Genomic DNA, 9,261 nt, shown 5'->3' with positions numbered 1-9,261 from the left:
TTTGCCTGCCGACCAAAGAAAAAGTTTTAACATATTTCTTGTTAAGAGTATAAAACCTACGCTAGCAGGCAGTCAAAGTTGTAAAAATTGAAATGCATATGCAAACAAAATTTACGGTTATAACAAAATTAAATTAACTACGTCTAGTATAATATCAGACGTCGTACTAGTCATACATCATAAAGAGGAGAGTTTTAACCTTTTCAATCGGTCAAAATATAATTCAAAAACAAGAAAAAAAAGTTAAAGCTACAATATAGGAAAAACAAGAGACATCTCTCTCTAAAATCTCCTCCGGTATTACGCCGGGCGACACAGAAGAAACCGTTCTACTTTTTTACTCTCTCTCCTATCTCTTTATACATGCACATTCTCTCTCTCTCTACTGCAAAAATGTATTATTATATTTTATGATTAAAGGAAGACACGATTTACTTCTCGCCCTTTTATTTTATAAGTACACGTCTGAGACGTTCCTGAAAGAGCTTCTGCTTCCATCTTCATCCCAGACAACTGTTTACATGCATTTGCTTCCTTGATTGATCTCTTTAAAGCTTCCAAAACTTTTATTTCTTACATGCAATAGATAGATCTTCCGATAGAAAAAAACAACCTCGTGATTATCGTTCTTATAGTCTTCTTCTCCACAACAAATGCAGAAGTTCTCTGAAAGCTTTTAGTATAACGCTTGATCAGGTCTGTATTTTAGGAAAAAAAAGAAACCAACTTATTTTTTTTTTGGGTTTCTTCTTAAATTTTTTTTTTGTCCTTTTCTGCAGAATCACAAAAGAAATTATAAGAAGAGAAACAAGAAACAAGAGTGAGAGAGAAAGCAAAAGAAAATTAGTTTTGATGGCTCCGATGACTAACTGGTTAACGTTTTCTTTGTCACCAATGGAGATGTTGAGGTCATCAGATCAGTCTCAGTTTGTGTCCTATGACGCTTCTTCCGCCGCTTCCTCCTCTCCTTATCTCCTCGATAATTTCTATGGTAATACTAATTTATTACTTACTTACTTTTTTTCCTTTCTGTGAGGTACGAACAAACGAAACACGAATGATTGTGGTGTTTACAACAACAAGTACATATGCTCTTGTTGTGTAAGTATAGGGCTCTCTCTAGTAACCGACTTCGTAGCTTTATTATCCTATAATCCACCAAACCGAGTTGCTGAGCTCATCCTCCCTCGTGTTTCTCTCTGACTTTGTCTGTTTCCCGAGAAAGGCAAACAATTTTTTCTAAAATAAGATTTTTCTTTCTTATACGGAAAATAATATAGACTTCTCGTGATCTTTTGTTGTTTCATCTTCTTCCACAATAACATAGTTATTGATGTGTGTTTGATATTTTATAAGGCTGGACGAACCAAAAGCCTCAAGAGTTTTTCAAAGAAGAAGCTCAGCTAGCAGCTTCGATGGCGGAATCAACAATCTTAACAACGTTCGTGGACCCGCAAACTCATTCCATCCCGAAACTAGAAGATTTTCTCGGTGGTGACTTGCGTTACTCCGACAACAGCCAAAGCGAAACACAGGACTCTTCTTCCCTCTCTCAAATCTACGATCCACGTCACCACCTAAACCAAAACCAAAACCAAAACCAAACCGGGTTTTACTCCGATAATAACGACTTCAAAACCATGCCCGGTTTTCAAACCGCCTTCTCGACTAACTCCGGTTCCGAAGTCGACGACTCTGCCTCCATCGCCCGGACTCATCTCCCCGGGGAGTATCTGGGACACGTGGTCGAATCCTCCGGTCCTGAGCTAGGTTTCCACGGTGGAGCTTTGTCACTTGGAGATAGCATTAACAACGCTAATCAAAGGAGTAATGATACTAATCAGATCACTGAGCATCATCATTACCAGGTTAATAATGAGAGAATCAACAACATCAACAGCAGCGAGAAGAGAGATTCTGAGAAGGAGAAGCCTGTTGTGGCGGTGGAAACATCAGATTGTTCTAACAAGAAGGTAGCTGATACGTTCGGACAAAGGACTTCTATTTACCGAGGGGTTACAAGGTAAGTTCAAAATTACATTGTTAGTACTTATTAGTCAAAAGGCATTTATTAAAGTTCTAAATTTTTATATGATTAGTTAAGTGAAGTATTAATGTAAAAATTTGATGTGATGCCAGACATAGATGGACGGGAAGATACGAAGCTCATCTATGGGATAATAGCTGTAGGAGAGAAGGTCAAGCCAGGAAAGGACGTCAAGGTATATAACTATATTTTTTCACTTTAAAAAAAAAAATTGATTTCATCACTATTACAAACTTTGTTGACATCATGAATTGCAATCCGTGTCGTTATTTTGGTTCTAGTATATGTCGTTTAGGCCGTACGCTTTCTTGTGAATCATTTCTTTAACTGGGATTTTTTATTTGAGGATTAAGACGAGTGTGAACTATATATATGACAAGAGTTTTGTCAAAGAAATCGAGTTGAAGATTCAAAAGAAGCTTTACTTTTTTTTTCCTTTTCTATTGATCTGTCTACATCTGTATATGATGATTAATGTTTTATAACTTTGGGTGTTTTCGTTTGTGAAAGTGAGCCAAAGTTCTTTAACTTAGACAATACTTTTGAGTTTTGAGTCACTACTTAGGTAAAAAGAAAGATCTATAATATAATAGTTGTTGTTTGATTTTTCATAAATTTAGCAGAAGGGTGCCGCCATTTTGTTCCTTTGTCTTTTTTATTGCATTTCTTTTCCTTTCAAAATTCTCTCATTTCACACTTACACCATACTAAAGCCTAAAGGTACATAAGATGGGTCCCCATGGCATTGCCTAGATGATGCAACCTCTGTCTCTTTGATGGACAAGTTTATGGACCCACTTTGACCCTCATCTATTCCCATATTTCTCTTCACCTACATGCATTATGTTTTTTTTTTTTGATCAACACATGCATTATGTTAAAGGCTTAAAAAAAGCATATATGAATTGATGTTATGTAGGCTTTGTGATGTGAGACAATTGGACTATTTCTTCAGTTTTTTAGCTTCGTAGGGTTTAAAGTGAGGAGTACTTTGGTTAAATAGAGATTTGATTTTGAATCCCAAACATGATGTTGCTTACAGTGAAGAAAATATCAAGAATTTCAAATTAAATGAAAAGTTTCAGAGTGCGTTGTGTTTCTACTGTCCATAAGGTGTCAGATTGATTTATGTGTAATGTTCACATCAACAAAGCAAAGTCTGAACATTCTCAGTGGCTTTTGCTTTATTTTTTATATTTTTGTTTTGCTGCTACCAGTACCACCACCACCACAAGAGTGGGGGTCTAGGGTTTGACCCCATGCTCTTTTTTTGTGTTAATTTTTTTCAAATTCTCTCATTTTTGCTTTCTGAGTATCAATAACCATTAAAAAATCTCAAACATGTTTTAGTTGATATTTAGTTTGCCTTGAGCATTGTATTCTTGCATTAGAGAATAAGTGTTTGTATAAGTCAGAAGATCTTTGTTACATTATCTGATCATTTTGTTTGCCTTTTTTTGCATGGACCGCTGGACATGTTAACGCCATTGATGGATAATGGCTTTATACTTAAATCAACAGTATACTTGGGTAAGAGCAAATATCTCAGTCAGTCAGTTCTTACAGTTAACAGTAAATAAATATTCTTACATGTCTTTAATATAATTGTTTTTGTGAATGATTCAGGTGGATATGACAAAGAAGATAAAGCAGCTCGAGCTTATGATTTAGCAGCTCTTAAATACTGGAATGCTGCTGCTACCACCAATTTCCCTGTAAACATTTTCTTTCTCTTCTTCTGTTTTTTTTCATTAATGGTTCTCTGTTTTACTAATCCATTCTAATGAATTTTAGATTACGAATTACTCGAAAGAATTAGAGGAAATGAAGCACATGACCAAACTAGAGTTCATTGCTTCCCTTAGGAGGTAAGATCCCAAAACAAGAGTTCAAACTGGTTTATATAGTGTTTTAGGATAGTAACCAGATACTTGATTACAGGAAGAGTAGTGGATTCTCTAGAGGAGCTTCGATATACAGAGGTGTGACGAGGCATCATCAACAAGGACGTTGGCAAGCAAGGATAGGCCGTGTTGCCGGCAACAAGGATCTTTACCTTGGAACCTTTGGTAATTTTTATTAGTAAAGAACTTCTGTCTGAAAACTGTGGTTAGTTAGTTATTTAGTTAAGAGTTTCTGATGTTTGTTTGTTTTGTTGGTGGCTGTTGTAGCAACGGAAGAGGAAGCGGCAGAGGCATACGACATAGCAGCGATCAAATTCAGAGGAATAAACGCTGTAACGAACTTCGAGATGAACCGTTACGACGTTGAAGCCATCATGAAGAGTGCGCTTCCCATTGGTGGTGCAGCAAAACGCCTTAAGCTCTCTTTAGAAGCATCTGCTTCAGCAGAGCAGAAACCAATCATCAGCCATCATCATCAACAACAACTCCACCATCTTCAGTCCTCACCCAATAACAGTAGCATTAACTTCGCTCTTTGTCCTACTAATTCAGCTGTTGAGTCCCAGATGGTTCCATGTGGAATACCTTTTGACGTAGCTACTCTTTACCATCATCAACAGCAGCAACAACAACAGAACTTCTTCCAGCATTTTCAGGCTTCTGACTCGACCGGATCGTCTAATAATAATAACTCCAACGTTCAAGGGTCAATGGGACTTTTGGCGCCAAATCAGGCTGAGTTCTTCCTCTGGCCTAACCAGTCTTACTAGAATCAATCAATCATGTCATGTGATTTGATGGAGTCTGTGTTTTTTTTTTCTTTTTTTTTTAATAGTCTTTCATGTCATTTTCAATATCTTGATTCTGGCTAACTCATAGAGCTGATTAGAAGGATATGAGAATCTCACTTGCGTGTCTGTTTTTTTGTTTGTTCTTTTCATTAACAGTTGTTTAGGCAGAGGAGTATATGGGGGTGAAAATTGAAGAATCACAAACTTTTGGGGTTACTATTGTATTAAACGTAAACTCGGACTGAAATCGCTCTCTGTGTACGAATAAAAAGACTAGCAAAATGGACTATGTAGCAAATTGACAACTCCTTGGGGGTTGAGACTTAACAAAGTTCAGTAGAACAACATAGAAGACACATGTTGATGATGATATTCACAGTTTTGGTTGAATAAAATAAAAATCAAAACTCAGTTAAGTAAAAAAAGTCAAAGAGAAGGGGGGACTAAAGTGGAAGTATAAACACATTTGTTATTAGAGATCAAATTAAATATGATTTGATTGTTTCTAACTCACTCCATGAGGAGTTGCCTGTGGCGGATGAGTTCGTTGAGGTAAGAGGAGGAGGTGTGATCCTGTAGATCGCATGCATTCACTATCACCGCCCCTCCTTGACCTGGCTTCTTCTGTATCTCACCTGTCCCGTCCTCCCCACGCAACAGCTGCACCACCTGCCCACAAAAGAAACTCTTATTAAAACCGGTACACACAAAACTCTGGTTTGGTTTTTAGATATAGCATCATTTACCCGGTTCATGTCAGGTCGCATTGTGGCTATATGATGTATGCACATCGAAGCTGTTAACATCACTCGTTTCATCTCTGTTGGATCAAACTCATTTCCTAGCCGAGGATCCACAATGTCCTCAACACTGTTCTTCTCCAGAAAAGGTTTTGCCCATGCAACGATGCTCTGCCGGCTGGCTGTGTCAACAGCTCTACGACTGGTTATGATCTCTAAAAGCAACACACCAAAGGCAAACACGTCGATCTTCTCATCAACGATGCCGTGTATGAAGTATTCTGGAGCCATATATCTGAAAAACCAGAGATCATCAAAAACTTGTTTGTTCAACAAGAAACTTTTAGAATTTTTTATTTATTTATTACCCGAATGTTCCTTCGATGGGGAACACAACGTGATGAGGCCAGTTCTCTGGTAGCCATTTTGCAAGTCCAAAATCCGAAATCTGAAAAAAACAAGATTACACCATGTCTTCTTGGTCATTAACTTGTATTAAAATCATTTACCTGAGCATCGTAATCTCGGCTGAGCAATATGTTAGAAGCTTTGATGTCACGGTGAATGATCCGTCTAGGGCAAACATGGTGAAGATAACTTAGACCATCAGCTATACCTAAAGCCACTTTATACCTTATCTTCCACTCAAGACACTCCTCTGATCCTACAAAATGATCACAAAAGAGGTTCTTCACAAACAGTGTCTTGAATAAAAAAAAGGGTAGAAACAAGATTTTTTTTTTGGTAAAGGAGAGTTGAAAAATACCAAAGAGCTTAGCAGCGAGGCTGCCATGGGGAGCATACTCAAGCACAAAATGCAAACCACGATCACTGCTGAAACCGCGTAGCCTAGCTGCGTTTGGATGGTTTACATGTGCGATTATACCTAGCTCTGAAAGGAAGTCACTCACTCTCTCTTCTTCCTCCTTTGCGTGACTCATCAGCTTCTTGATCGCCACCGTTTCACCATCAGGCAATACCCCTTTGTATACCTCCGCATGTCCTCCCTTCCCAATCATATTCTCTGAACAAATACAAAAACAGACCTATACATCAGAAACTAAGTCCAAGTTTGTTGAATAATTAGGGTTTAGATTTGTCCTAACCGGGATTGAAATCGTCGGTGGCTGCAGCGAGCTCTTCGTAGGTGAAGTTTCGCCAAGAAGGTTTGGGCATGAAGTAACGTTCACAGAGGAAGCCATTCTCAGAGGGAGGGAAAGGGAACTTTGGTTGCTTGCGGCGCAAGTTTTTACGAGTTAATTCGTAACTTGCGAGGAGAGGAAGGACGGTGAATCTTCTTATGGACTTCTTCTTGATGGATTCGATCATTTTGTTCCATTGAAGACCACCGTGGTAGGCAGACTGGTGGTAGGAAGACGGAACGTTTTTATTTTGAGTATTCGAAAATGGAGAGGATAATGATAATGATGATGATGATGATGATTCATGGTCAGGGGAGCAAGAGCTGCAAGTACTGTAATAAGTGCTGCTATTGTCTGCATCTGAATCCATCATAACGGTGATTCCAAGTACACCTGATGATGATGAATGTTCGAGGCCTAAGTCGTTCCTGTGAAGCTCTATCTCTTCTTGATCCTCTTTGCTTTCTTTCTTCTTCTCTGTCTCTGTTACATGGGATATAAAAAAAGATGATTTATAGTATCATATCATGATGATGATGATGATGATGCAATAAATTCCTCAGAGCTCCATCACCCAGGAATTCCAAAAAAAGGGGAATTTTTTTGTGTTTTTTTAAACCCATAAAAGAAAAAAATGAAAGTAAATTAGTTTTTTTTTCTTGTTTTTATTTTCAGTTTCTTTAAAAGAAAACAAGCTTTAGGTTTAGGTTTACCTTCAACAGCCATAGCTCCAATGGTTTTTAATCTTCTTTCTTTGTGTTTCCCTTCAATAAAAGAGAATAAAAGAGGAAGCCTTGGAATCAAGTTAAAGTTCCAAAAAAAGGAAGTTAAAGTTCCATTAAATGTTTCCCAGAAGCATAAGAAATAACACAAAAAAAAAATATTACATCTCTCTGAGGAAACAAGAAAACAGAGGTTTTATGAGAAACTTTTTAAAAAAAAATTTGTTTGTTTGTTTGTTTGTTTTTCTGAGAAGGATAAAATGCTATTCTTGGAAGAGTAAGAAAGTTAGAAGAAGAATAGTCAGCTGTGCTGAGTGGAGATGAATTGGAATCTCTGCTATATTTATACAAATCCACCCATGCAATTCAACTTTTGTTTTTTTTTGTTCTTACTTTCAACTGCAAGTCAATTCAAGTTCTGCTCTATTTTGTTGTTTTATTAATCTTCACGTGCCCAAATTAATAGTTTTGAGGAAGATGAAAGGATTAGAGATTGATGCCGTGAGTAACGCATTTACTATTAACGGACTCGACGGTTGAAATATCTGGAGATGGTTGTGGGATTTTTTCGTCAAATAACTAAATAAGACACATCGCCTTTGCTTGTGATCAAATTGTTAATTTTTTATTTTTAAAATGGATTTATTAAGATCGCATTTCACTCAAATTATATTCTCCGCCATATAGCTAATTTCATGACGAAGAAATAAAAAAAAAGCACATGTGAATGTGATTAACATCTTTTATGGTTTTTGCTTGCTTTGCAAACTTACTTTTCTAGCATTTGAGTATATTTATATCTTTTAAAATAATTGAACTTTCGATTTGGTGGTCTAGAATTTGTATGACGGCTTGACAATTTTTTTTCTAGCATGGTTTAAAATGACGGAAAATAAAAGATTTGAAGTAAAACTTAAAAGATAAAAATAAAGAAAACGAGTATGGATTTGCCCTTTTCCCGAATTGGCACATCTTCGTTTTAAATTGACAAACGGTTAATGTGTTGTCGGATTATTTCTGCTTCATTTTCTTGGCGCCATAAAGAAAGGAAACATATGGCAGACAAATTTGACTAACATGTTAAGCCATCGATCATTTATTTTTTAAATGTGCAACCATGATACTCCCTCCGTTTCATATTAAGTGTCGTTTTAGAGAATTTTTTTTGTTGCAAAATAAGTGTCGTCTTAGAGTTTCAATGCAAAATTTATTAACTTTATTCTCCATTCTATTTTTCTATTAGTTGAATTGTATCGGTAATGATGTTTTTATATTGAAAATATGCAAAATTAAATGCTTTCTTAATCCGTGTGCACAAGTCTAAAACGACACTTATAATGAAACAGAGGGAGTAATTTTTTTATTCACAAATAGCATCACTTTCATTCGGGCCACTATACGAAAAGTAAGCTTCTACTATATAATCTCTTGTAATTAGACGATTTAAAAGTTGATGATATCATTCGTAATGATGGCTTTAATTGCTGGTGGTTTGAATAAATTGTCATTTTTCTCTCGACGTAACCACTAGTGTCATGTCTGACAACGTTTGAGACCCACCTCTAAACTTGTACCAATGAGACTGCGAATCATAGAGACAATTTTCAGATGATTTCTAATTGATTACTACAAGATAGATTGATTAGGCGTGAATTGATTCTTTATCACCTAAGGCATAACAATCAACCAACTTTCCGTGTGAGACAATAATCACGTTTCGTCTTGTTAAGAATCCTATTTTTAGTAATTATCTCTCGAAGTTTTCCCATAATATTCAATTCGAACATTGATAGTCCATCAGCAAAATAAATCTTTGTTCTATTTTACTTACTCGTTTCTACTATGACTTAGTTTATTAATTTGGCTATCTAAAAGTGAATTAATTTTAGTCTTCTATAAAAACAAATAATCGCAT

At 36.4% G+C, this 9,261-nt stretch overlaps 2 protein-coding genes across 2 annotated transcripts; one reads left to right on the top strand and one right to left on the bottom strand.

The window, feature by feature from the left end:
• The first annotated feature begins 262 nt into the window (after positions 1–262).
• On the top strand, positions 263–4,870 carry LOC108817485 (AP2-like ethylene-responsive transcription factor AIL6). The gene is made up of 9 exons (XM_018590187.2): positions 263–696; positions 780–991; positions 1,357–2,023; positions 2,140–2,222; positions 3,569–3,577; positions 3,674–3,762; positions 3,842–3,915; positions 3,989–4,116; positions 4,219–4,870. Exons 2-9 carry the CDS (start codon positions 853–855, stop codon positions 4,719–4,721), a joined length of 1,692 nt encoding a protein of 563 aa, XP_018445689.1. The 5' UTR covers positions 263–696; positions 780–852; the 3' UTR covers positions 4,722–4,870.
• A 195-nt stretch (positions 4,871–5,065) lies between these two features.
• On the bottom strand, positions 5,066–7,645 carry LOC108817486 (receptor-like cytosolic serine/threonine-protein kinase RBK1). The gene is made up of 7 exons (XM_018590189.2): positions 7,338–7,645; positions 6,589–7,107; positions 6,249–6,506; positions 5,992–6,146; positions 5,851–5,930; positions 5,489–5,777; positions 5,066–5,411 (listed from the first exon to the last, which is right to left on the bottom strand). The coding sequence occupies exons 1-7, from the start codon at positions 7,348–7,350 to the stop codon at positions 5,253–5,255; spliced, it is 1,473 nt and encodes a 490-aa protein (XP_018445691.1). The 5' UTR covers positions 7,351–7,645; the 3' UTR covers positions 5,066–5,252.
• Between the last annotated feature and the right edge of the window lie 1,616 nt (positions 7,646–9,261).

The sequence above is a fragment of the Raphanus sativus genome, chromosome 7 (genome assembly GCF_000801105.2).
Source record: "Raphanus sativus cultivar WK10039 chromosome 7, ASM80110v3, whole genome shotgun sequence".
NCBI classification, from domain to species: Eukaryota; Viridiplantae; Streptophyta; class Magnoliopsida; order Brassicales; family Brassicaceae; genus Raphanus; species Raphanus sativus.
The sequence above is the reverse complement of the archived record's forward strand: the minus strand, read 5'-3'. Positions and strand labels throughout refer to the sequence as shown.